General features: G+C 39.4%; 1 protein-coding gene across 4 annotated transcripts in view; it reads right to left on the reverse strand.

Annotated features, from left to right (window-relative positions):
• The window catches only part of VWDE (von Willebrand factor D and EGF domains), a 42,657-nt gene extending 17,487 nt beyond the window's left edge, over positions 1 to 25,170 (reverse strand). For 2 of the 4 annotated variants that reach the window (XR_012653423.1, XR_012653427.1), the window contains exons 1-13: positions 24,959 to 25,170; positions 19,796 to 19,980; positions 16,688 to 16,919; positions 14,586 to 14,651; positions 13,627 to 13,886; positions 12,072 to 12,161; positions 10,577 to 10,721; positions 9,678 to 9,892; positions 9,280 to 9,353; positions 6,477 to 6,750; positions 4,860 to 5,068; positions 3,419 to 4,404; positions 2,044 to 2,180 (exon numbers count right to left, since the gene is read on the reverse strand). Coding sequence is in view for 2 of the 4 variants with exons in the window: in XM_075049986.1 (XP_074906087.1) it covers positions 2,044 to 2,180; positions 3,419 to 4,404; positions 4,860 to 5,068; positions 6,477 to 6,750; positions 9,280 to 9,353; positions 9,678 to 9,892; positions 10,577 to 10,721; positions 12,072 to 12,161; positions 13,627 to 13,886; positions 14,586 to 14,651; positions 16,688 to 16,919; positions 19,796 to 19,980; positions 24,959 to 25,046 (2,961 nt within the window). In the remaining 2 variants the exon portion in view is untranslated. The remainder of the gene's footprint in view (positions 1 to 2,043; positions 2,181 to 3,418; positions 4,405 to 4,859; positions 5,069 to 6,476; positions 6,751 to 9,279; positions 9,354 to 9,677; positions 9,893 to 10,576; positions 10,722 to 12,071; positions 12,162 to 13,626; positions 13,887 to 14,585; positions 14,652 to 16,687; positions 16,920 to 19,795; positions 19,981 to 24,958) is intronic. The other 2 variants (XM_075049993.1, XM_075049986.1) reach the window with 2 other exon arrangements.
• Positions 25,171 to 25,775: the final 605 nt, after the last annotated feature.

Consider the following 25,775-nt stretch of genomic DNA (forward strand, 5'->3'; position numbering starts at 1 on the left):
AACCAAACATTTTGTTTTTCTTTCACCCCATACTCAGTTAAGGAATTCACAGCAAGGGTGAGTAAAAGTCTAACAGCTAAATAATTCTAAATGTGTCATTTTGAGTGCATTTAGTACTGTAACTTTTGAAATATGATGCAGTCTATTCTCCAGAAACATTTTGTTACTAGCTGGAGGCAAGTTCAGTTAATTTTTTCAGAAACAAATTAACCTTTCAAAACCCAATTAAAAAACCTTCTAGATCTACTAGCATTCATTAGGTTCATAGAAAAACTTCTGCAGTTCAAAGTAAATAAGGAACTAAAATAGTATTTTTGTTTGGGGGAGGATAAACACACTCTCATCCTTGACAAAAATCTTACTAAATTCTGGATCTGTGTAACCTCAGGTTCCTTGGCCATGTCCTACCCAAACCTCTACCAAAAGGTGTGCCATAGTCCTGCCTCTGTAAGGTACTTCAATACAGAATTCTCTGAATCACCTCTTTTAGCATCATCCATGAGACATACATCCTTCCTAACATGGTAGGACAGTCCATGGACAATGGATTTGATTTAAATTTTCAAAAGTGGAAATATAAAAAATAAGAAATTCAGTGTGTATTAGCTCTAAATTCTGCCAAAATGCCTCTTCTATGAAATTTTGATCATTTAAGTTTAATCTCAAAATATGTGGAGTTCTATACTGTTGCAAGTCCATTGACATTTGCATAAAGTCACTATTACTCCTGCCTGAAAATTAAACAAACAAAACTAAACACAAAAAAAACCATCTAACCCCCCCCCCCCCCAAAAAAACCCAAACCCAAACCTCCTTTCTTTTGTCTCAGCTTCCTCCTCAACTGCAGATAACAGCAGTAGTGTTCATTTTCTTACCTGGCTCTTGTCAGCGAGAAGATCATCAATGAAAGTGATCAAATAGAAAGTTTTTGTAGTTGGGAGCCAAATACACCACCACAAAGAGTGTTATATCAGAATATCTTGCCTTGAGTTAAAACTGAGACATTTCAAACTGTGATAAGTGAACTCCCAATAATTGTCTCACTGTGATCTTGGTCTAAAAGTCTTTTAACCTAACGGAGTGTGAGCTTACTCTCGACTTTGCCAACTTGCAGATAAGGGGATACATGTTGTGTTTAAGAAAAATCTATAGCCAGCATTGCTTAATCTGTCAAAATAATTTTAGTATCTGCTGGAACTAGCTAAGAAAACTTTTGTCTCAAGAACAAAATTTTCCCATTGAATGGTTCCCCTTTCACCATCTCCTCCCCCCTCGCCCCCCACCATCATCACATCAATGAAACCCAATTTTACTTTGAGGCTTTTTTTATTCTCATGTCTAACCTGACATAAAAACTTGTAATTGACAATTGTTTATTCCAAGCTAATACTTGTAAACTTCTTGTAAATTTGCCTTGAGCAAATTATAGGTCTGAGTAACAACAGTCTCTCTGTACAGATTCCTCCTAGTTTACAGTGCAACATTTTTAATCTCCTGTTCAAACCTGGGGTATAGAGCTCACATACATCACTAAATAGCTGTGGTATTCTACTCCAGGGAAATGGACAACACATCAAAAATGCCTTTCTCTTTTCGTAACAGATTTATTATGTTTATAAAAGGGCTACTTCAAGCATTGGATTTGAGGCAGAAATCTAGCAATGATGTCTTTAACCTTGCTGTCCTTTTTCAAAGAACTGGCACTTCAATTCCTCTCCATAAGCACTTAAAAAAATGAACAATGATGTACTGGTTGCTGCTAATAGGGCTGCCCTTGCCCTTTTCTGATGGATAGCTGCCATATGCTGTTATCTCCCTCTCGGCTGCTGAACATTCCCATTATGTTTTGTATTTCTCTTATCATGGAGGAAATTGCAATCTTGCAAAGACTTGAGTGTCTGCTGCAAAGTGCTCAGTGCCTTTGCTTTTAGCTTCTACTAAAGCATTGGGTTGTACCCACATCGATGAATAATATGTTAGACATTTTTTCCCTCGTTCTCTGAGAAGTTTAAAATGTAATTGTTACTATTCAGGCAGACCTACCTGTAATTTGATAATTTCACATTTCAGATTCAATGACTCCCTGAAGCCATGTCCAAAAGCTCTTACTGATGTGCAGTCATACTGTCGAATATTGCACAGCCCAGCATTCTCCAGCTCTGTAATTTCTGGAGCCTGGTCTTTGAAGTAGAGATTAGACAATGAATGTCAGTATATTAACTCGTTCATATGCATTTACATTAAGCAGTATGTTTATTTCTCTATCCAACTAAGAAAACTATGTAAACAATGAAATCTGGACCCAGCTGAAGAAAGGCATAAACAGAAACATTTTTAGTTGTTAAAATGAACCTTAACTTTAAAGCTAAGCTTCTGTCTCCTCTTGGAACTTGAGTATTATGAAGCAAAGAAAACATTCATCTGGTAACAAACACTTGTGAATATGTGTTTTGCTTTCTCATCTATGGTTCTTTACATCACACTTGCAGAATAAAATCTAAATGAAACTCAGGCCCTAGTAATAGGAACTGGAAAGGTTACAGTTATACAATAATTTATAATGGGAATTTTTTGTTTAAAGACTAAACAAAAACATCTCAAGTGGAAGTTATTTCAGGAAATAAACTGACAAAGATTAGAACACACCAAAATAGTTTTTATTAAGTAAAACCAGTCTATTTGGCTTCAAGAGGAATAAAATATTTCTTTTTATTATTCTCTTACCTCTTTCTCTATTTGCTTTTAAATGGGTCACCAAAACAAAAACACCATTGCAAAACAAAATATTAACAGGTTCTGTTTTGAAAGGGTTTTGATTTTTGTAGTACATTTCGTATTTTTCCAGTGTACCTGCTTAACTGAATTTTTAGTGAATGCCTTATTTATTAAAAAAAACCAAACAACCAACCCTGTCCAGCTCTATTTGCTTTACTACTTTTTTCTTCACCATCAATTCTGCTCCCACCACTTCTGACATAGTTAGCTTACAGAGATGTAACATCACCAAAGAGAAAAACATCCCACTTACTTACAGTTAATAGACAGGATCACATAGACTATAAAAACTTAGGGAATGGATGCATGTGGCAGATCTTCCCTGAAGAAGACAGAGTATGGAAACATTTCTAATCTCTTGGGGCGATGTTCTGGACTGCAAACTTGCTGAGTGGTAAATATTTTAAATCTGACATATCAGAAACTAAGCCCATGTTTTGCCCTTCGGAAACAAGAAAGCTGAATAGAAAACAATTATGGCTGTATTAAACTGGAACTAAATTGCTGGATAACGAACAGGGCCACCATAAGGAACCCTTGTCAGTGTACAAAAGCAAGAGAGAAAGGCAGAAAAATAAATGTATGTTGCACAAACATTGAGGACATTATTTAAGTAAATCTCTTCCCCCCCCGCCCCACTTACCAGACAGTATGCTGCAGTCATATGAGCTATAGCCTTGAAAACATGCACAGCCCCATTCTGTACATTCCCCGTTACCACTGCAGAGACTGGGACACTTTAATGCAATAAGTAGGCTCTCAACCGACCCTTCAAGTTCCTGTTGGTTGTAATCTATTTCTTCTAAAACTCTTTTCTCACATTCATTCTCTAGAAGAGCTAAGGAAGCTTCTGCCCAACTGAGGTCATCTTTCAGCAGCAAATCTTTAACACAGATATTGATCGCATCCTCTATTCGCCGGCCAAGAAGGCCACCACAAGATCTTCCTACACTGGAATTAGCTATTGCCTGTTGGCATAGTAACAAAGTGCTAGACTCAGTGAGGCCAGAAGGTGTGGGCCAAGAAGGAAGAAACTTTTGGTCTGTGTCAGTGGCATGGTCCTCTGGGAAAAAATAACTATATCTCTCTAAGTCTGTTTGGCTAAGACTTTGGAATAGAAAAACTGGATGGTATTCATAATAATTTTGGCGCTTCCCCCTACTTGTAACAGACTGACTTTCGTGAAGATGACTACTGTAACGGTGAGAATCTCTTCTAAGGCCTGAGCTTGAAGTTCCTTTTCTTCCTACATCAGTATTTCCCACTGAGGTTGCAGAGACACGTGTATTTACTAGTGATGTTTTGTGAAGTTTGGTTTGACTATCCTCCCTCTGCAGAAGTGTAGATGAATCCATTTCATGTGCAGATGAACGTTTCTTTAAGCCTCTGACAAGATCGACAGGACCAAGAAACTCAGCAGTGACATCCAGTCCTGGTATCAAAGAAGGAAATCTACCATTTTCATTTTCTTTACAAGACAGAGGAAGTTCTGACTGAGAAACTGTCTCTAGTTTATTCACTGATCGATATAATCTAGTATTTTCAAGTGCACAGTCGCAGAAGACTATTTTTCTAGATGATGTTAAAGAAGCAGGTGTCTTGTCAAACAAGCTATCTCCTGGTGAAATTCTAGAGAAGAAAGAAAAATATGAAACTGTATCTGAACTATTTTCATTGTTTTAGTAAAGCTTTAACATTTGTTTTGCTTTTTGTCGTTTCATACTTCTGCAGCATAGATCACAGAATCTGCAGCATACAGCTATATTTAAAGACTAGTTAAATCACAAAACCATGAGGGTAACTTATAATAGAAGAATTGAGAAGAGTGGATATTTTCTGTATACCTTGATACTTTGTTCAAAACCTACTCAAACTCATCTTATATCATACCACTTAAATATTAATTTGGCACTTCAATTTCAATTTTCTCTGAAATTAATTATGGAATGTAAAGATGACATTCTAACATTAACTTAAAAACCTAGGAAGATTTTTTTATTATTATTATTTGGCAAGTTTTTAAGAGTGTGAAGGAAAGGTTGAACCAAAAATGATGACATTTGACTGAAACAGTATTTTGTTACCTCCATTCCTTAATAAAAGAAAAAGGAACATTAGCATGGTTTGGGATTTCCACCCCACTTGCAGTGTGATAGTCATTCTCTGCACTTCCGTCAAAGGTGCCACAGAGTCCCATTGTATGTCTGTAATCCGAACTGGGTGCCCTAAGTGTTATGCTCATTCCCCATTCACTCACATCAGCACGAACGAAAGCTCCAGAAGAAAACAAAACCTAGAAAGAGATTGATGATATCATCATGAGAAACATGATTTTTATTTTACCTAATAAAACCAGGTGTGCTTGTTGGCAAGGAACAATTGGAAAAGGCCAGGAATATAAAGACATCCCATTAAACTCTTGCTCTAACTATTCTGGATCAGATAAATTTCACTATTTCTTCTTCACGTGAAGCCCTGTAAATAAAAACCCTATACATCTCAACCTTAGCAGGCAGCTAGATGGTGCACTATAGGTCCATAAACTTCATTCATCATTAGCAGGTATATTGTGGAAGGTCAGTGATGGCAAAACCAGAGAATCAAAAATCAGCTAGGCTGCTCACTCTTCACTTGATAGCATATGGAAAGGGATGATTCTGGTAATATGAACAGACTGTTTTGACAGCACCCTTCTCAACTTACTTTTTGTCAGCTACAGGATTCCCTGTGTTAGTAGCTTAATATAGAGTCACTTTCTACCTGCAAAGCTGATCCTCATTGTTCTAGATACCTCAGAATAGCCTCAAATATTTACTATTTAATTTAGAGAACTTCACAATCTCTTGAAAGAAATACTAGAAGTCTCAAGAACAAAATCCACTGCAAGTTTAAATGCTGTTTCTATTACTAACTTGCTGTACAAATCTCAGCAAGTGACTTAATTTTTCTGGTTCCTCAGTGTCCTTTTAATTTCTCTATTGCCTAGTCATCTTAATATTTCATATCTGAGGTCTTCAGATGAAGTGCTTCTGATAAAAGTTAAATATTTAAAATAGTCTTATACCGATAGCCAAACCCAAGTTGAAAAGGCGTATCTGTTTTTATGGCTTGCCTTCCAGACCAACAGAGTGATTAAAGAGCAGCTGAGGGCTTCATTTTCACATTCTGCTTCACTTGCAGTGGAGTCCTACAGCAACTCTATCTACAAAAGAAAATCTACAGGAAATTACAAAAGTAAACATGAATGTTTTATCTGAGGGCCACATTCTCTACAGAAACCATCTACACTTCTAATTCTGTGGATGTCATTTGGCATACTTAATTATCTGCATGCACAGCCTTCCTATATGACACTGGCATGAGTGAAAAGGAGCCCACAGAGATCTCATTCTGGAACATCAGGGCTGCTAAATAAGCGCATATCTGAATCTGAAAACTGCACCTTCCACACAAGGGTTGTACACTGTGATTGACAACATGGTTCCAGAAAGGAATGCATGTTGACACATCCTTGTTTTTGAGGACAACATCCTTCACTTACAAGCAAAACACTGGCCAAAGGACTACGGCTGTAAAATAAACATTATGCTATTGATTAACTGCAGAAAATAAAACATGTTTTAGTTCTGAAGTTGGTGTGAATTGGTAAAAATAATTGCTGAGATAACCATTACATCTGCAAGCAATTATTTACTACTTACTGTTACTTTTCTTCCCAGATAGGATTCAGTGATTCTGACATTGCTTCCTGTTGTGTCTCTATTTATTACAGATAAGTGTGGCTGTGACTCACGTAGCTGACCACTGCACATGTCAAATGCAATTATATCACTTCCTTCTTTGGCAACAAAGCCACAGTTACAGGATGCTGGGTAGCGAAGACTTCCACAGTCCCACTGGCGAACATGAACTTCAAAATCTCGAGATGTACTCTTATAGAGAACAAATGTTCCTGTTTTAAAATTGTCATAGAGTCTGGAATCAAAAGAATAGCAGGTGATATCACTTTGGTTATTTTATATAATATCACCAGATCAGCAACTTTATCTTAAAAGAGATTTCTGACATTTGGTGATCTTTGATACTGCAACTCATTTTACTGCATCAGAAAAACCAAACAGTACAGCCCACAAACGAACACACAACCTTGTTCTGAACAAACACCATCATATCTTCTTCTGTGTATCTCTGAACTGAAAAAATTAAACCTGTTTCACAGCAGAAAAATAAGGAATAAAAGAAGGATCATGACTGGATTATATGTAGACAAAGGTTGTGAATGGAAACAAAACCATGAAGCCACTGCCATTCTTTGACATTTTAACAGTGCTTATGACAGAGAACTGGAGAGTACTTCTCAACCTTTGCGTTCCTATGGTAGTACACCGATGCAGCAAGAGCAACAAGATGCACAGCAGTGTGCATGTGGGAGGGGAGGGGAGGGGAAGGGAGGAGAGAGGAGAGAGGAGAGAGGAGAGAGGAGAGAGGAGAGAGGAGAGAGGAGAGAGGAGAGAGGAGAGAGGAGAGAGGAGAGAGGAGAGGAGAGGAGAGGAGAGGAGAGGAGAGGAGAGGAGAGGAGAGGAGAGGAGAGGAGAGGAGAAAAAAACCTCAAACTTTTGCTGGAAGTTTAACAGCCTCTTGGCTATAAATGGCATTTGACAGTTAACTGCAGAATCTGATTTGCTTTGTGTATAATGGACCAGTAGACAAACTGCAGATGGCTACCCTACTGGGACTGCACAGGATTACCTGTGATTCAGTAAGGACAGTTCCTTTTTGTCATGGTTTAACCCCAGCCAGCAACTAAGCACCACGCAGCCGCTCACTCACTCCCCCCCATCCAGTGGGATGGGGGAGAAAATTGGGAAAAAGAAGTAAAACTCCTGGGTTGAGATAAGAACGGTTTAATAGAACAGAAAAGAAGAAACTAATAATGATAATGATAACACTAATAAAATGACAACAGTAGTAATAAAAGGATTGGAATGTACAAATGATGTGCAGGGCAATTGCTCGCCACCCACCAATCAACACCCAGCTAGTCCCCCAGTGGCGATTCCCTGCCCCCACTTCCCAGTTCCTATACTAAAATGGGACGTCCCATGGTATGGAATACACCGTTGGCCAGTTTGGGTCAGCTGCCCTGGCTGTGTCCTGTGCCAACTTCTTGTGCCCCTCCAGCTTTCTTGCTGGCTGGGCATGAGAAGCTGAAAAATCCCTGACTTTAGACTAAACACTACCGAGCAACAACTGAAAACATCAGTGTGTTATCAACATTCTTCGCATACTGAACTCAATATACCAGCTACTAGGAAGACAGTTACCTCTATCCCCGCTGAAACCAGGACACTTTTCTATTTGTTTCCTCAATTTGTAAAATAAAGTAGCAACAGACTTTATCCTTAAAAAGAAAGTTCTTTCCCTGCAGCATCATGCTTCCAGCCAGACCACATCACAGTAAATCATTGCTTCATAAGAAAGCTTGATCACAATGTATCGATGGTCAAAATGCCCAGTGAAGTCATCCCTATAATTTCCACTGCAAGTGGAACTGCAAGCTCACGATAACCCCAGTAACTTTATTATTATTATTATCATCATTATTATTATTATTATTATTATTATTATTATTACTAGTCACAGTGCTATCAGAGAAGCAATTACAAGTTGTCTTTTCCTTTTTGTTATCAAGCTTAGAAGAAAAGTGGGGTAGTGGGCTGAACATCCTTATTTGGAGGCAACCTATCCTCTTCTTCTCACCCTGCCACTTAAAGAAATGTGCTTCTGCTGAGCAGAGAATATAAAAGTCCCAGATGTGGAACTTGTGTTTGTTCTGACACCTTCCATGAATTGGAAACACTTTGAAACACAGAAGCATACCAAAAACATGCCAGCTGGGGCCAGGGAAGCTGTCTTCACTTTAGAAAGAAGGTTAATGATGTGCAAGTGGCAGCAGTGAATAAGTCGCTTTCAATGCCATTAATGAGCTCAGCACAATGTTACACAGACAGCAAATAGCTTCTAGCAACTTGATCCTCACAAGGATTCAGATACTGACACCCAGAAACAGAGAAACTATGCTGTAGGTTGGAAACACCTTTGCATTAAAAGAGTTTTGCCTAATCAATCATTTTATCATTGTTCATATTTAATAACATTTCTATCTTTCATAGTCAACAGACTGTACAGCAACCACTCCTCTCCTGGCATAGTCTTCTAATAAGGAAAATAGTCCATTTGCTTCACTCTTTTGCCACAACGCCAAAACTTGCATTTAGAAATACAAATATTACAAACATCATCATGACTGGCAAGCTTTTACTAACTAAAGCACATTTATCCTTATTGTCTGAGAAAAAATGTAAAATACTGAGTGCAGTTATAGAAAACTACAGCTAACAGGTATCACCAGCACAGATTTAAAATAAATAAAACAACCCTGCAAAAAACACCCACAGAAAATCCCAACACACTTAAAATTAAGAGCAGCAATCCAGTGATTACCTTCCATCAAATGTAATTATATGAGGGTCAGTAAATGAGTAGCAGTAGGCAGTGGGCAGATCCTTTACTGTAATCTTCAAAACAAAGAGCACATAATGAGCCATGTCAGATTAGGAAATAAACAGACTCAGGTGCATTATTTATCTTATGATACTAGTTTACATTCTAATAAATATATTATATTATACTTTTAATCAATCTGAGTAGTTATATAAGTATTAAAATGTAAAAAAATTCATTCAAATGAAAATGCAGCATTTCAATGAAAATAAAACAAAAGAAAATTGACCACTTAAAAATCTTGGTGTGAGTCAGCAAGTCACAACTGAAATAGAAGCTTCATTAACATCAGCCACATTTCTGGCCAGTTTACAGAGCTTAACATGAAGATTTTCAACCTGTATGCTTTCTGGAACATAGCCATTCCACAGGAAATTCTCACTGGATATAGGTTCAACTGCAATTCTGGTAATCCTGTCTCCGTCCTGCATAAAGTCTGTCACAGCAGTGAAATAAATTACAGCTTGACTACAGATTCCATTATTGCAGGGTTTCTGGAGAAGATCCACATGACAAGAAGAAAGAGCCAAGTTTAAACCTAACTGCTCTTTACCTGTTTTAATGAAAACACATCATTAGTGAGTTTTCCTCTAAATAAGTCACATTTTGTATACTACTGTTAAGATAGATACATAAATGATTTACAAACATTTTCATAAATTAAAATAATTATGCATTTTTCTTGGGTTTGGTCATGCAAAACCCCCTCTCTACATCTTCATACACACACCCAAGAAAATGGTTTTGAATTTTCCAGTTTGACAGAGAAATGGAAATCATTATAGGCTTGCTAATGTGACATAAAAATGGTTGTCTGCATAGGCAAGGCTCCTCCTGGGGTTCACAGGACTTGTGCTTGAGGAAGTACTATAGAAAACAGTAAGAATAGTAAAAAATGAGGACTTCACCACTGCATATACAATACTTGCAACAAAACAAGTCAACAAAATTAACTGAATTACGAACTTTGTAGGTATTACAGTATTCTGTCTATTCAAGTTAAAGAATATGGCTCCAATATCCATAGCTGCCAAAAACATGTGCTAACTTCAACAAGTAATGAATTATGGACACATTCTTCCATACTTTCAGCAGCCATATATACAGCTTGTGAATATTCTGTTTTAACATTTTAGAAAGTATTTTGCAATGTAACAGCTTCTCCAAGGAGACCAGTGGGAACATTTAGAAAAACACATTAAACATACAAAATGCAACAGATCAGGATACTACTTACCTTCATCAACAGTATTTAACGTTAGTGAGATTTTGCAGTCACTTTCAAGCTGGCTAAACTCAGGACAAGGAACAGGAATGCTACTTTCTATTGTCAGTCTGTATTCCTTCCCATCTTCTGATATATCATATGTTTCTGTATATATCTAGCACAGAAGAAATTGTACTTAAAATGCAAGCTTTGTGAGTAAACTACAGCACCGCCTACTAACCAGCTTGGAGTACAGTATAAAAAACTAAAGAGATGGAATGGCACGCTGCATGGCTGCTGCACTTGATCAGGCTTATTTAGATGGTCTGAAGAGCAGCAGCATACTGGGGAGCAGATGAGGACACAGCAGCAAGAGTCTTGAAGAGGTGGGAATAAGGGGCAAGGATAATGTAAAGGCAAGAGTAAAGGCTAGCTAGAAAGGTAAGGAATTGGCAAACCACATTAATACCACAAAAATGTATTCTCTGGGTAACTTCTGTAAGCTAAAATACAAACAGTTTGGTGTATTGTCTGGGGGGAAGGGAGGGGGAAGCTACCTACAGGCAACAATATCCCAAAAGAATTTGGAAGCCCCGTCTTTCTCCCGGGATTCCTCTCCGTAAACCTCCATCACAGCTCACCATAGATGCATAATCAAAAATGCAATGAGCCATCAGTAACAGAGGCCTACAACTGAACATTGTACATTGGGCGAAATCCTGAACACAGCCTTACAGGAAAACAAAAATAATGCATTCACACTTCGCAGTGTGCACTAAAGACTTGCACTTACATGAGATAAATCTGTGCCCTGATCCTGCAGAAACATAAGCTCAGACTTAACTTTATGAAGTGCAGAACCTTAAGTCAACAGGACTATTCCCAACATGTAATGACATGCAGTATATCTTTCTGGGACTGGGGTCCCATTCCCAGCCAGCAAATGGGTCCCTATAGCTTCAGCCATAGTAGGAATTAAAATGAGTTTGGAGCTTGGCCTCTGACCAAGTGGCTCATGTCCCAGTTTCCCTCTCTAAGTCCAGACCAGGTTGGCCTCAGCCTTCCCTTACCCCCATGGACAGCTGGGAAGAGGCCCTGACCTGGGCTATCCCACAAGCCGTGTGCTGGGAGAACCCACTGGCATAGGCCAAAATCATGTCAGAAAAGGCAGCAGCAGTTAAACATAATGGACAACAGTGTGCCAGAGCTCAGGTCTGAGCCGTGGCCCTCCTAGTTTACAAATACAGTGTCAGAGTCTACTCCAGCTGCTGGAAGTCAAGGCTTTCACTACATGTGTGAGTTGCCGATTCAGCCTTCCTGCACCTTGAGTACCTGGGCAGCACAGAAACAACTTCGACCCTTCTGCTTTTTGACAAATTTAAGTTCACTACAGCCAACAACAGGCTCTATTAATTCACAGTTAATACATTTTGAGTGCCTTCTATTCAGAGGACTGACTGCTGTAGCAATACTCAGAAAGATTCCTAGTACAATAAATTAAAACATTATTTTATTTCAAAATTACCTTAATGCCAGCAAAAAATTCCTTGCTCTCAACAGAAGAGCTTTGTACATCTGGCTTCTCCATGAAAAAAGCAGAACTGCTACAATAGACCTGAAGGGCAAAACCAGCATCATAAAAATACATTTTTGGTATGAAGTGGTCACATGAAGACAAAACCCAGCCACCATGAGTCAGTTTGATGGATTCATCACACCCAGTCTTCTGTTTGCACCAGAAGTTACCAATTGCCAGTGGTGCTGCTTAAGAAAAACACGGAAACAGGTCGAGCATCCTAAGACCTTTTCCTGGCATATTCCACCAGTGGTGCAGGCTTCTTGAACTAAAGGCCACATACAAACCAGCATGTTTAACAAGCACCTAAGTCTCCACAGATTTAACAAATTCCTTCTGGAGCCCATCTTGCGGAAATGCATTCTATAATTCATTACATGTTGTTTACTTCTTTTTGTCCATTTCACATTTTTTGCCTTTTAATTTTCTTGAGTGCCCATGAAATGTACGCAAAACAACCATCCCCCCCTCCTCCTCCTCTTCTTACTATACTTTTTTCCTAGTGTTATGGGCCTGGACAATCTTTTTCAAGCTGAAGAACTTACTGTGATTTCCCTCCACTGAACCAGTTCCATGCTACTAGACACTGTGGTTTTGCGTTTTTTCTTTTATTTTGCTGTATCCCTTTTTAGATGTGTTGACCACACATGCAATATTTCAGACCCTAAGAAAACCCAGGATTCATAGCAGCAGGAGGTAGTTTGAGACTGTGCCTTTCCTTTTGACTGTCACTGAGCTAACACTGTCAGGCAACTAATCACAAAGTCCCCACAGGATTTTTGAGGATTAGCAATTGTATTGTTGTCCAAGCAGCCTGGCTTTGGCTTGAACACACATGCACACACACACCAACCATGTGCTTTTTGGGTTTTTATTTTGGCCAGGAAAAATTAACCTGTATTTTGGTATATACAGGTAGAAAGCTTATTGACTTTCCAATGCTTAAGCTTCTCAAAGTTACCATGAGAGCCTAGGTCTTGATTCTGCTACCATGGAAGGTAATGCAGGTACTCCCACTGCTTTTGATGGCAGAGATTAAACCATTTAAATCCGATCCTAGAGACAAAACCATCAAGCAGCAGCTCATTACTGATTCAGAGAAAAGATATCTGTCTAATGAATCAACAACACAGCTTCTCACAACCTGTGGCTCTTAGAGCCTCCCACTTAGATGCAGTTGCACCCAAAAATCCTCTTCATTTACACTATCAAACAGAATCACAGTAGAGGGTGAAGAAGATGCAACTTGAATAAACGTTTATCTCCTGGAGGCACACTATACTGTACTGAGACAGTCTCAAAACCTTAACGACAGTGAATTAGTGATATATTCTGTGGTATTTCCACATTCATATGGGCACTGTTAGTGTAAACAACAACGAGAGGCAGTATGCTTCTGCCAAGGAAAATTATACAGCAGCATGCTGGAACTCTGTTTCTAACAACTGTTTATGTCTACTGAGCCATATTTACAAAGATACAAAGAGATTATGTTTTAACATACTCTGTCTCCAAGTCTGACGTTTATCCCATCTAGTTCTAGAAGTGAGAACGTATGAACTGCAGTTTCATGTTTCAGTTCTTCTTTGATACCTTCAGGAGAAAGTCTTGACCAAATGACAATGAATCCGACTGAGCTGTTTGCAAAAGGAACGCCAAAGGTACACCTTAGGTAAATGCTGCCTTCGATCAGCTCCGCTACAACTTCAGGAACGGCTGGTAGTGGTGGTGACACAGATGGAGATGATGAAGGAGCCAGGTTACCTAGTCAAACAGAAGTGTGGTTTGTGCAAAAACAGTATCGGATGAAATGACATTTACATGTATTTTGCCAATTAATACACTAATACTATTTTTTTCATATGTGGAAACATTACATTATTACTTAGAGAATCAGAGAAAATGTGTATGTTCCTTTTATGAATTGTTAAAAGGACAAAAAATTCTTTATCAGCCTTTGGTTATATTCTAGCCTATAGGAAGGTGCTGAAGAGGGTAAAAAAACAACCAACAAAACCAAGGGAATAAAATACAACTAATTATTTTACCACACAGGAGAGAGCAACATACAAGGGAATTTGCCTGACAGAAGAATATTTTCTCTACTTATGAAGAAAGGGAGGAGGGGAGAGAGAAAAGAAAAAAAAAAAAGGAACAGAATAAGCAACAGTATGATTTGTAGATTCATCTTATATTTGACTTCCAAAGAATCAAAGTATCTATAAATAAGTATTATTAAAATTACTTCTTAATATTTTGGTACTTATTCTGAACATTATACTGAGAAAGTACTTTTGTAATCCAAGGTCTGAAATCACCTCCAAATTGCTCATTTTGCAACAGACTGAGCAATAGTGTTGATAACACGAACATGTTTTTGTTCAAGACAGAATATGACTAAATGTTGACATTATTGGGTCATAGATGCAGAGAAGAACTTGAAAATCAAAACAAAATACTCACTGCTACAGATGCCTTGAAATTCCGTTCCCTCAGGATCACAGGTCTGTGGCTTTGCATCTGAAAGAACTACAAGTTGTTCTTAAATTGTATATTCACATACATACAGAGTATGCACACCAATGCTTTTAAATTAATGCCCTATGTTAAAAATACACCAAATATCACAAGACACTAATGAAAGTGTAAATTAGCAGAACAGAAGCAGTCTTGTAATCCAATCCATATACAATTATGGTACCAGTCAGTACAAAGCCTTGTGTTGGAAATCACAAGTAGATTGGCTATACCTAGGAGGAAGGATACAGGACATAGTACCACCTCTATCTTTTACTGCAGATGTACCCAGCCAATACTTATAGGGGTTCTTAGTGAATAAAAAGGAATTAAACTATTCTCTTGAATATTTATTTTGTCTCCCCAAATCCACATCTGAATGCTTATTCAATAACTGCAACCCTGGACAGCCAAATTCAGTGCAGACCTGCTTTGAAAAAAAATCATCTTTCCTACAGGGGCCTAAGAAAAAGTGCTTGTGCACTGTTGTTGTTTGGTACTTTGAATATCATTCTAAAAAAAAAAAAGTGAAACTTTGATTAAACATGAAAATACCAGTGCATTTGTAACAGGAGTAGAAAGAGGTTAGTCACTCCACTCAAACTAAGTCAAAAGGGCAGCAGCAACACTGAAAACCCCATTCAGCAAAAAGAATGAAGAGCAGATTTTGATGTTCCACATTTCAGTGATACATTTGACTTCCTCAGCATGTAGAAAAGAGACTATTTGAAAATTTGCATCAAGTGTTTACAGCTATCAAGTGTTAAAGAGAAAACACAGTACACATGGTAACCTAGATACGAAAAGCAGCACAAGAGTACAATACACTTCGAACGAAAACATCATCTTAAGAGAGGGCTTTTAAACTCAAAATGTGTTTCAGATTTACAGTATTCAGCGGAGCCAAACCAGAGTTATGTTTCTTGCCTACTTTGTTTTGAGGCAGTAAAAATTTGCTAGCTGGCTGCCTATGGTTTTTATATCCTCTTTCCTCTTCATAAGCCATCATCCGAAGTAAATGCAAAGTTCTGTAGTGCAGGAGTTCTTCACTGCTTCAGTCACTTGCATGCTGAAATGCCCCATTTTTTGTATTTTTCTTCTGTCAATAAACCCTTGGATAATGTCTTAACAATTGGACCTAAAGGTATAGTGATGGGCCAATAAAGCACCAGAAAACCCACTGATAGTCTGCTATTAAACTTTTGAAGGCTGTCAGTACCAGAGGATATATTATTTAGAGCAATACAGTACATGATGCATAAAAATACTGCTAGTATTTTCACAACAGTGTGTTATACAAGCTAATAAGAATTTCCGACTACACTAATTTGTCACTATTTCACAGTATTTATATCTGTAAGGATTTAACCATGCTTTCCTTAAGTTATCTAAAACATCTGGCATGAATAACTAAATACTGAAGTTCTGAGCTGTGAACACCAATGCACTTTTGCAGCACAAGGGTCCAAGACAACACAGGGCATTGCAAAACGACTCCACTTCAGCTCTTTCTCATAGTACTAATAAAGTACTTATCAGTAGAGCATTTCTGTGTTGAATTTTCTTCTAGCAACAACGTGTATACTCTCCAGAAAGATGATAAAAGATTTACAGTAAGAAAAATATACCTGATGATGCTAAACAATATTTGATAAAAATACAGTGTGGTCAAGTTCTTAAACAAAATTTACTCTGATACATAACTTTACGTATATTCAGTAATGGGTATTTGCAGAGTATGAGTGCCATTGCAGATACTCTGAGTTTTGACTTCTAGATGTGTCTTATATTATATGGAAGATTTCAATTCTTTAGTTTCTGGGCTTTGAACAACACTGGAGTGCTAAACGTAAGTTAAAAAGGGGTAGTGCGAACGCACCTTACCATACCAAATCATTTTTCTATAGTATCAATATTAAAAGTAAGGATTGCAAGAAATTTTAGCATGTATAAGTATTTCCAGACATTTCCTCTCAGCCCAATATCAGAGAAACACACTTACTCATAAACACACACACTTAGCTGAGTTAGAGCATGCATTTTCTCACCTTCTGCACAATACCCCATGCATCCTTGGGTGGGCTGCAGTAAGTAAACAAAGAAATTTCCACAGTTCCTCACACTGACAGGGATTCGGAAAAGACAGCAGTCTTTTGAAGTGCTGAAGAAAAACTGCCACGTAGCACAAGCCGTTAACTGTTTGATCTCACCAGGTCCAGGCATGGATTCTGACTCCCTCAGAGACAACCAGACAGGGGCTTGAGTACCACAGTGATTCATCTTCAGCACCAGAGAAAAACATCAGAAAATGGTTAATGCTATATCAAACTGTTGCTGTGCTTTAATGACAGGTACATATGTATTCAATTAATTTCCTGCATGAGCTTTTAGCAAACTTTAGACAGTATAATTGAGGGCTTGCTTATTTTCCTCCTCAAGGTTGAATACAAATACACACAAAAGAGACTCAAGTCCTTGAGTCTGATGAATTTGTGTTTCTAAAGACAGGCTATAATTTAAAGCCTGAAGAACTTAACTGGGAGCCACACCTGAGTGTTTTGCCCGAAAAAGCTAACAGTTGTGTTATGGCTTAGTGATATACATCCATTAACCTTCAGTAACTGACTGCGTGAACGCTATCAGAGCACAGCAAATACAGGGCAGAACATACTTACACTGAGTATCAACTAAAGGTGCTAAAGCTGACACATTTTATCTGCCCTTTGCCATGGACTGAAGGCTCAGCTAACCTCCTGGACTTCTCAGAGATGTGGCCAGCTGATGCAAGGTTACAGACTTGCAGCCCTAGCCAAAAATGCAGGACACCCGATAAGCCCTGTCTGTCTTTCAATTCCCCACCTTTAGAAATACATATGCTCGTAGAACCACCCGTAACAAGCACAGTGAGTTTGTAGCAACCCTAAATCCTTTGGTGTTTACAAAGCAGTGGGCTTCACAAGGTCTGTGGTTCAGATGCTGGTTCAACAGGTGATTCAAGAGGGCTCTTGTTCCCTCCCTTGCAAGCAAAAGCCTTGTTCAGTGCTTTTCCTCGCGGATTGAGAAGTGCGCTGTGGAACAGTCTCCTTCACCCCTCACCACTGTGGCTATGTGAGGTCTTCAGGCCAAGGAAGCTGCCACGCAGGTCACAGCTTAACAGTAGCACCAATCATGGTAACTGAAGCCTAAGTCTGATTTAGCATACAGCAGAGTTTACCAGGGGAATACAGAAAAATGAATCCTGAGAAAAGGAGACAAAGAAGGAATCTGGCTCTTGGGTTACCAGAATGAGTTAAAGATCACCTCCTGTCTTTCATGTGCTGCAGAAGGCAAACTGAGGACAAACACCTAGAAGGACACGGTGTGTTAAAGTCAGAATTTGGAAAATATTTACATGAAAACTATAATCTGAAATTGTGAGATTTTGAGAACCTCTCCTCCTTCATACATTGTATCAAGTATTCCTTTCTTTGACCTGATAGTGAAACAAGGTCTCAGATCATCTTGTCTTTAGACCTCTTGGTCTAAAGACTGCTGCAGACTCATTAAGCAACTACTCATCTCAAAAGTACACTTTTCTTTCTTAATCTAGAATATCTGAGCCCACCATCAATCCATCAGACAGACAGAATTAATGGGATGGATTGCTTATCAGAGTCTGAATCTTTGACAAGGATTAAATATAGCTATAATAAAAGTTCTCCTAAAGGGAAAGAAAGAAGGAAGCTTCCCAAACAAGACATCCATTTTAGTTTGGTTTTAATGTTTTGAGATTTCAAAATAAATGTCTTGTTTTTGTCAACAGATGCAAAGAAGCAGATGTCAATGCATAAATTTCATTTGCTGAAGAGGTTTTGAATCAATCTCTTTCCAACTGTAATCATCTGGACTCCTCTGTATTAGGATGGTAGCCTACTTTTACCAAATACTTACTAAGCACTGAGAACTTCGGTCAGATTTCTAAAACTTTCCTAGATGATCTGAGCAGGTATCTTGCTAGCCTAACCTCTGTTCTGAAAAACACATTGTTTTTTCCCCTGGTTTATCATGCTGGTTCTTTGCATAGAAAGTATCCATTTTGAAAAAATACTACTAGTTAATTAATTTGTTTGTATTAAATCTAACTGAAAGGAAGTTCTTCAGGAATCATACTTTTTGCTAGTTTTTTGCAGTATGAAAGCCTGGATAACAGTAGCCTCTGCAACACAGCTTTCTGAGTCCTTGAGTCACCTGCACATTAAAGGTACTTCAGTGGCTTTATACTGCTGTAAAAAATTAATAAAAACTAAACTTAAGTAAATAAATAAATAAATAAATAAAATAAGAGGCCCTGCTATAAACTCAATTTAATTTTATTAGTATGTTTTAACTGTTCTGTATTCCTTTAAAAGTGTTTCATTGTTGGGCTTTTTTTTTTTTTTTTTTTTTTTTTTAAGAAACTGTGACCAGGCAATTTCAATTCATTAGAAAAATCACAGGTAAAATATTCTAATGACATTTCTATTTTTTTTTAAACAAGGAAATGTGTTAAAGTGGGAAACTAAAAAGATATACCACCTTAGAATATAACAATTACAGAGATGTTGTTACGTTCAAAAATAAAGCATTACAAGTCTGAAGTATTAAATATTCCATGTAATTCTTGAGTCTTACGGGACTTGCAGATGACAAGGCAACTAATCTTCAGTTAGCTCTGTTAGTTCAAGTCATTTTAGGAGTAATCTCTTCTCCCTAATACGCTCACTTTAAAAGCTCCACGATTACTGGATTCATGTGGCTCCAAGTCTTTATACGGCTTTCACATGGCCTTCCAAACAGACTGACCAACACACAGTTGCAGCTTTACAACATGATATCCCTGCTACGCTGCCACTGAGAAAATCTTCTTTAGCAGTGACTACAAATGACAGTTTTTGAGTGCTCGAAAAGGGATGTAATTTATCATCCTCTGCTATTGCCCATTCACTGTAAAATTTTCAACACTTAAGACCTAACTGTCCAGTTAACACGTTTTAATATACTTAAGTATTTAGTGAGAATAGGTACTCTGTACTCCTCCACATCAGTCTCCGTAACCGTATTCTTTTTTTACACCTCCTACCGAAAAATTCTTAAGAAAAAATATGTATTTCTCATAATCAAATGAGTTGTAACAATACCTCCACGCACTTGGTCGGCATCTCAGCAGGCTTGTCAAAAATCATAAAGCGATACCATCCTGGTGTTAGGGAATGGTCACATATTAAATCCTGAATAGCTGACTGCTGGAGGTGGGATGAATCAAAATCAATGCTTCGGTAAGGGCTCTGCAGGATCTGATGCCCACCAGGAGAGCATTCAAGAACTGTGGAGCAAGAGTATTTCAAGTATCAAGATGGAATGCCTAATAAGTATGTTAGAAAAGATGGTAAGTATTTTTAACAGGAAAATATGGAGATATCACAATATGATGTGAAGCTACTTTTACTGAAAAATATATTGAAGTCTTAGTAACAACAACAAATAGGTATGTTAGCACTCTAAAATTTAATAGAATTCATCACGTGGTAACCTTCCCTTCTTTAAGTGGACAACAAATGTAAATTAATAACCACATTAGGCATTTACCCTAGATGTAAAAACAGTGAAAAGGACTATGTTTATACTTTCTCTCTGGATTTTGACTTTTTAGTTCCACTGATGTTTATGAAACCTAACAACCTGAATAAAAATGGGGTGTCAGATATACAAGAGGATCCAAATCTCACCTCAAGAGGAGTAAGGATTATGTCTTTTGTAAATAGGCTACCACTTTACAGGGTTCCTATGCATGAAATGAAGAGTTCCTTCAAATGGATGAGAGGTAGTTGCATACAGTTTGCATGTATACACACTGATCATAGCAAGTGTGTATGGAAATGGGTAGATACTTAGAAATACATTTTAAGACAATTTGCATGACTGACATGCTAAATTTTAATAAAGACAACTGCCAAACGTATTTTGGGACATCTAAGTGACCTTGTGGCCTCAAAAAAAATCTCAAAATTGCTGACAGGTAAAATGAAGGATCAGAATCTGAAGAAGGCTTTACGACAGTCTTTTTTAAAATCCAGACTCATTCAGAAATCAAGCAGAATGTCAGAATTTCTGAATCTGATCTGGCAGCTGAGTTGAATCCTGTCAAAGACAGTGACGGTAAAAGTTCTTTCTAATGGCATATTTGCATGCAAGGTACTGAATGGCCATTCTTGCTCAAGAATGTGCTTGGGAAGTGAAAGTATGGGAAAAAAAATCAGATAATGTTTATAAATAAATAAGATTTAAAATATATCTATTTATCTTGCTTTTAAAAATGGATACTGACTGATGCTGACTGTGAATGTAATTTCAGATTATATTACATGACACAGTTAATTCTTGCCTCTACTATGCTACTAATGAATTAAAAAAATGCAGCCATCTGCAAAGCTCTATGATCTTACATTTTGAATATTAATACTCCAATTTTCAGTTTTCACTCCCAGGTTTTTCTGTATTTGTCCCATATTTTGCATGGTGTAATTGTGTCACTGATTACAAACATATTTTGGTTCAAATCATGCAATAATACATTATCTTCCACATTTTTCATGCCATTGTCCAGATAACGACAATTATAAAACAGTTTCAAATTCAGGTAATTCCCCTCTTTTAAATGGAGAAGATGCCCCAGTGAAAGAACAGACTTCATGTCTTTCAAGCACAGCATGAGAATCCTATAGTCTTTCAAAACCCGAAGATTTAATCTGATACGGCTTTAGGCTACCCAGGCAGGTAACAATAGCTTTATCTTCTATCCTCTAAGGGCAGATGGAAGTCAATGTGATTGACTGTGCCACCACTGTGCTTCTGAGCTGCTTGTAGTAGCCTGTAGGCTATTCGTGTCCATACAAGCTGACCTTATTGAGAATTTATCCTTCATTGGAATCTGAAGAAAAGCCCTTGAAAAATCACAGGTCAGTCATGTGTATTATTGAAATGTTTTCCAAGCAAGCTACGGCACAAGCAGTTTATGAACCATGGTGAAAGTTTCTTCCTGTCTTCTATTTTTTATTGGAATTCTCCCTTTCATATAGCACCCTCATTAGTTTTCTTTCCTGTAACTGAATCACTCCTGAAACAATTAGTATCTGTTACCTTTTCCATTAATAAATCAAGCTAGACATGAGACAAGTCTTTATTTTCTTTTCCTCCACAGTTTAATTAGATCATCGTTTGATAGATCTTTAAAACAGCTGATGGTACTCACTTGTAAATTCCACTAAAGATCAAATTATACATTTCTTCTTATTATGCACATCACTTTAAAATGTCACCCAGCTCTTTGTGCATTCTTCCTTTCTTTTTAGAAGTATGCTAATATTTCCATAGTTATTGCTTGGAAATCTCATATTGTGTGTAACACTGCTTGATTTTTTTTTTCTTTCTTTTCTTTTCCTTACCCATTCTGCAAAACAACTGAAAATAACTGCCATCATCAATAATACAAATTAAAATATTTTATTACACATCTGAGTGTAACTGATGTGCTGTCTAACTCTAGCAACAGCAGAAACAAAACTATCATATGTATGGACACATACACAAGAATGTTGTGTTCTCTGTTAAAAAGTTATTCCTGCAGACCAGATCTGCTGAAATCACAGGCATTTAAGAGGGGAGTTGGCCAAATTTTCCACTGAAATAATGATTTCCTTATTCAGGATGTATTAAAAAGAGTAATTTTGATATAAGCATTCTTTCAAAATTCATTCTCAGAATGATGAATACCGATTTTGCTGTAATGCTCCAGAAAAGCTTTGCCTGTGTCTAACATGCAGCAATTTTCAGCCCAATGAGTCAAGGCTGGCAAAAAAATAAGGAATTGAAAACAGGGCCTGGTAACTTGAAAGTGCTACCTACAGGCCACGTTTACCTATCAGCTCTGCCTAGTATGGGAGGAACATTAAAGCATGGGAAGCTGTATGTGCTACTGTTGACTTCATCCACAATCTCTAACACAAAAATGAAAACTCATGTTAGTTTTAACAGAATTTATCATTTAAGCATGATTATTCTTGATGGAAATCTTTCCATATATATGGGAATATTCTTTTTAATTATTTCTTTTTGGACCTTTAAGTATATTAGTGATTTAATAACTTTAAATACTTGCTTTAGAATAATGAAATTCTAATTATAAAATACATAAACGAATACTTGAGAATTAAGACTGTGAAGTTCAGCCTCCTTTGTGGATTGTGCACCATTGGTTTAACCTAACCTAGCAGAGACACATGCGATAGGCTGTGAGGGGAGACTGATTTCTAGAAAGTCAAACTCTCACATTTTGTTTGGAGGTCCAGATACTACATACTGTCTGCTGAAAAAGCAATCCATCACGGGAAAATATCCAGCTGTTTCCCTAGAACTTGAGTTTACTTCTCTTACTCTGTGCTTGTTTCCAGAAACATCCTATACATTGTATATGGCTCTCTACTGTTCTTTAACTGAGGTCTCTGCATGCCAGGAAGAATTTGATTCCATATTTGCTTTTTCCTGACTGTCTTCAGAGTTAATACAGTAAGCTTTTCCTGGATCCACCCCAGAGCTACTTGGTCCTGCCAGATACTGAGAAATGTGACCCTAAGCGGGAAAAGAATTCAACTTTTGCAACATCTTAAACACAAGGATAGCACTGTGCCGGTGGATGAGCCTTTTGGAAAAGATACAGACAAAATCTCTGCCAACACATTGGAGTTTGTACCATGACTGGGTCAGGTAACAGGTACTCTGAACACCACACTTTAACCAAAAGTCACACTGGTTCTTGAAATCAACACAGGAGCTCATTTTCCACAATGAGATATTTAAGTGGCTCCTGATGACTGCCTCTGAGGCACTCTGGTGGAAAAGGAGTTCCACAAAGGAAGGGCTTTTCAATTCCCCGTTCACATCTCTGTTCCAATCCATGTGCAGATAGGGGCCGACGATTTTCCATTTGTCCATAATGTTTCCAGCATACAGAGCAGTCAGGGACTGAGGACTGCTGGGCGCAAACCAGAGCAGAGACAGGAAAAGGAGCCACTTGCAGAATACAGGCAGGCAAGGGCAGAGTGGCAGGACTGGCAACTCAGTTCCTCAGGTACCCACAGCTTAGCAGTTTATATCTCCTGCTGTCCAAAGGCCAGGGTCTGGCAAATGACTACAGATAAACAAATAGTGCCGTTAGTCAGTGCCCACTCTGATCCTCAATGTGATTTTTCTTGCATCTACTGTCTGCAAAGGATGCAGCATATCAACATCCCAAGGCAGAAACTAGAACTAGGACTGCATTTAACAAAAGTGCTCGGATGTATTTGTGGATTTAAACTCTTCCCAAATGCTAAAATATAAGTTCACTTTTTGGAGGAAGTTATCCTAAACTAATTATTTAGGGTAACACTTTTAAAGCAAAATATAAAAATGACTGTAACTACCTAAAAGATGCCGTTTGTTTGGATGAGACATATAAAAGCACATGATCACAAACGCTGTAGCAATGACAGTATTGCAATGCAATGGAACAGCAATAGGAACGCTCCTGTACACAAACAATGAAGAAAATAGAATCAACACGCACACATTAATACATCCTGATAAATAACCTTATTCAAAAGGGTGTTAAAACGCTTTCCAATCACTCCTGTCCACGCCCTAAGGGGTGCTTTGTAAACGTTGTAAATAGTTGCATAACCTTTAAAAAAAATGTAAATTATATGCTTATCGAGCATTTCCTAGTAGTTCTCAATGTAATATGCAATTGTATCTACTCTTTACGCTGACTTTCTCTCAGAAACTTGAAACAATACAGATACGGGTTTTGCCCAGGTTTTGCAAAGCATTTTTCAGCGGTCCCAGGGCAGAGCGTGCCAACGCACCGCACGTGCTCCAGCGCGCAGGGAGAAGAGAGCGAGGAAGAGAGAGCGGGTCCTCGGGTTTCACCGGGAAGGTTTTCCCTGCAGGTGCGCGGTGACAACGGCAATTCCTGTTTTGTCAGTTCATAAAGTTAAGCCCCTTCCAGCGACACTAGTCAGATGTAGCTATCCGGCTGGAAAACAAGCGATGTGCGGGCACGGGGGAAGGGCCCGACCCGAGGCGCTCCCTGGGACGGGAGAAGGAGAACGCTCCCCGCCAAAGGGCCGGGGGCAAGCGCTGCCCTCTCTGCGCTAGGCCGCCCGCAGCAGCCGCCCGCCCCGGCACCCTCCCGTTCACCTGCTGGCGGCGATGCCCCCGCCTGCAGCCGCTCGCCCGTTCTCGGTGCCCGGCCCGGCCCCGCTTACCTCGCCGGCGGGGCCTCGCCGCCGCCAGGCACCCCAGCACGGCGGCGCAGAGCCAGAGGCGGCGGGCTGGGGGGGCGGCCCCCGGCATGGCCCCGCCGCGCCGACCGACCGGCCGGCCGCCCGCCCGGCTCGGCTCGGCTGGGCTCGGCCGGGCTCGGCCGGGCTGGGCTGGGCTGGGCTCGGCTCCCCTCCGCCGCCCCGCTCGCCCCGCCGCCGCGCTCCCGGGCCGGGCGGCGCCGCCGCGCTCTTCTGGCGGCTCCGTGCGGCCACCCCGCGCCTTAGCGCAGCCCCTCCCTCGGGGGGGGTCCGCGGCGGGGCCCGGCCCTCTGCCCGCCTTCCCTGCCGGCTTCGGCTCGGCTCGGCTCGGCCCCGCCGGGCGTCGCGGTGGGGGTGTCAGCTGGCGGCGCTTGGGCGGCGGCGGGCGGCTACGGCTTGCGCCCAGGCGGGGCGCGGAGGGCGCGGGCCCCGGGCGGCAGCGGTGCCTGTGTGCGCCTGGGCATCCTCTGGGCGGGTGCTCCGTGGGGGAGATTTTCAGCAGGAAAACAACCGAAACACGCAGTGATTCTTATCGGGGGCTTTGTGAGGATCCTTTTCTGGATCCCGGAGGGACCCGAAGCTGGCCGACGTCACGAAGGAGCAACGTCCTACTGTCCTCTGGCCCCTAGCCGCATTTATTTTCTAATGTGCAGTAAAGTGCTGAAAAAGAGCCAGTTTCAAATGGTTTGCTGTGAATCCTTTGGCCGTTTCCTTAGATCACCCGAGAGTGTTTTATACTTCTGCTTTAGCAGTAATTGCAACCTGCTGTGTTTGATACCAT

This window comes from Buteo buteo, chromosome 2, assembly GCF_964188355.1.
Source record: "Buteo buteo chromosome 2, bButBut1.hap1.1, whole genome shotgun sequence".
Lineage (NCBI taxonomy): Eukaryota > Metazoa > Chordata > Aves > Accipitriformes > Accipitridae > Buteo > Buteo buteo.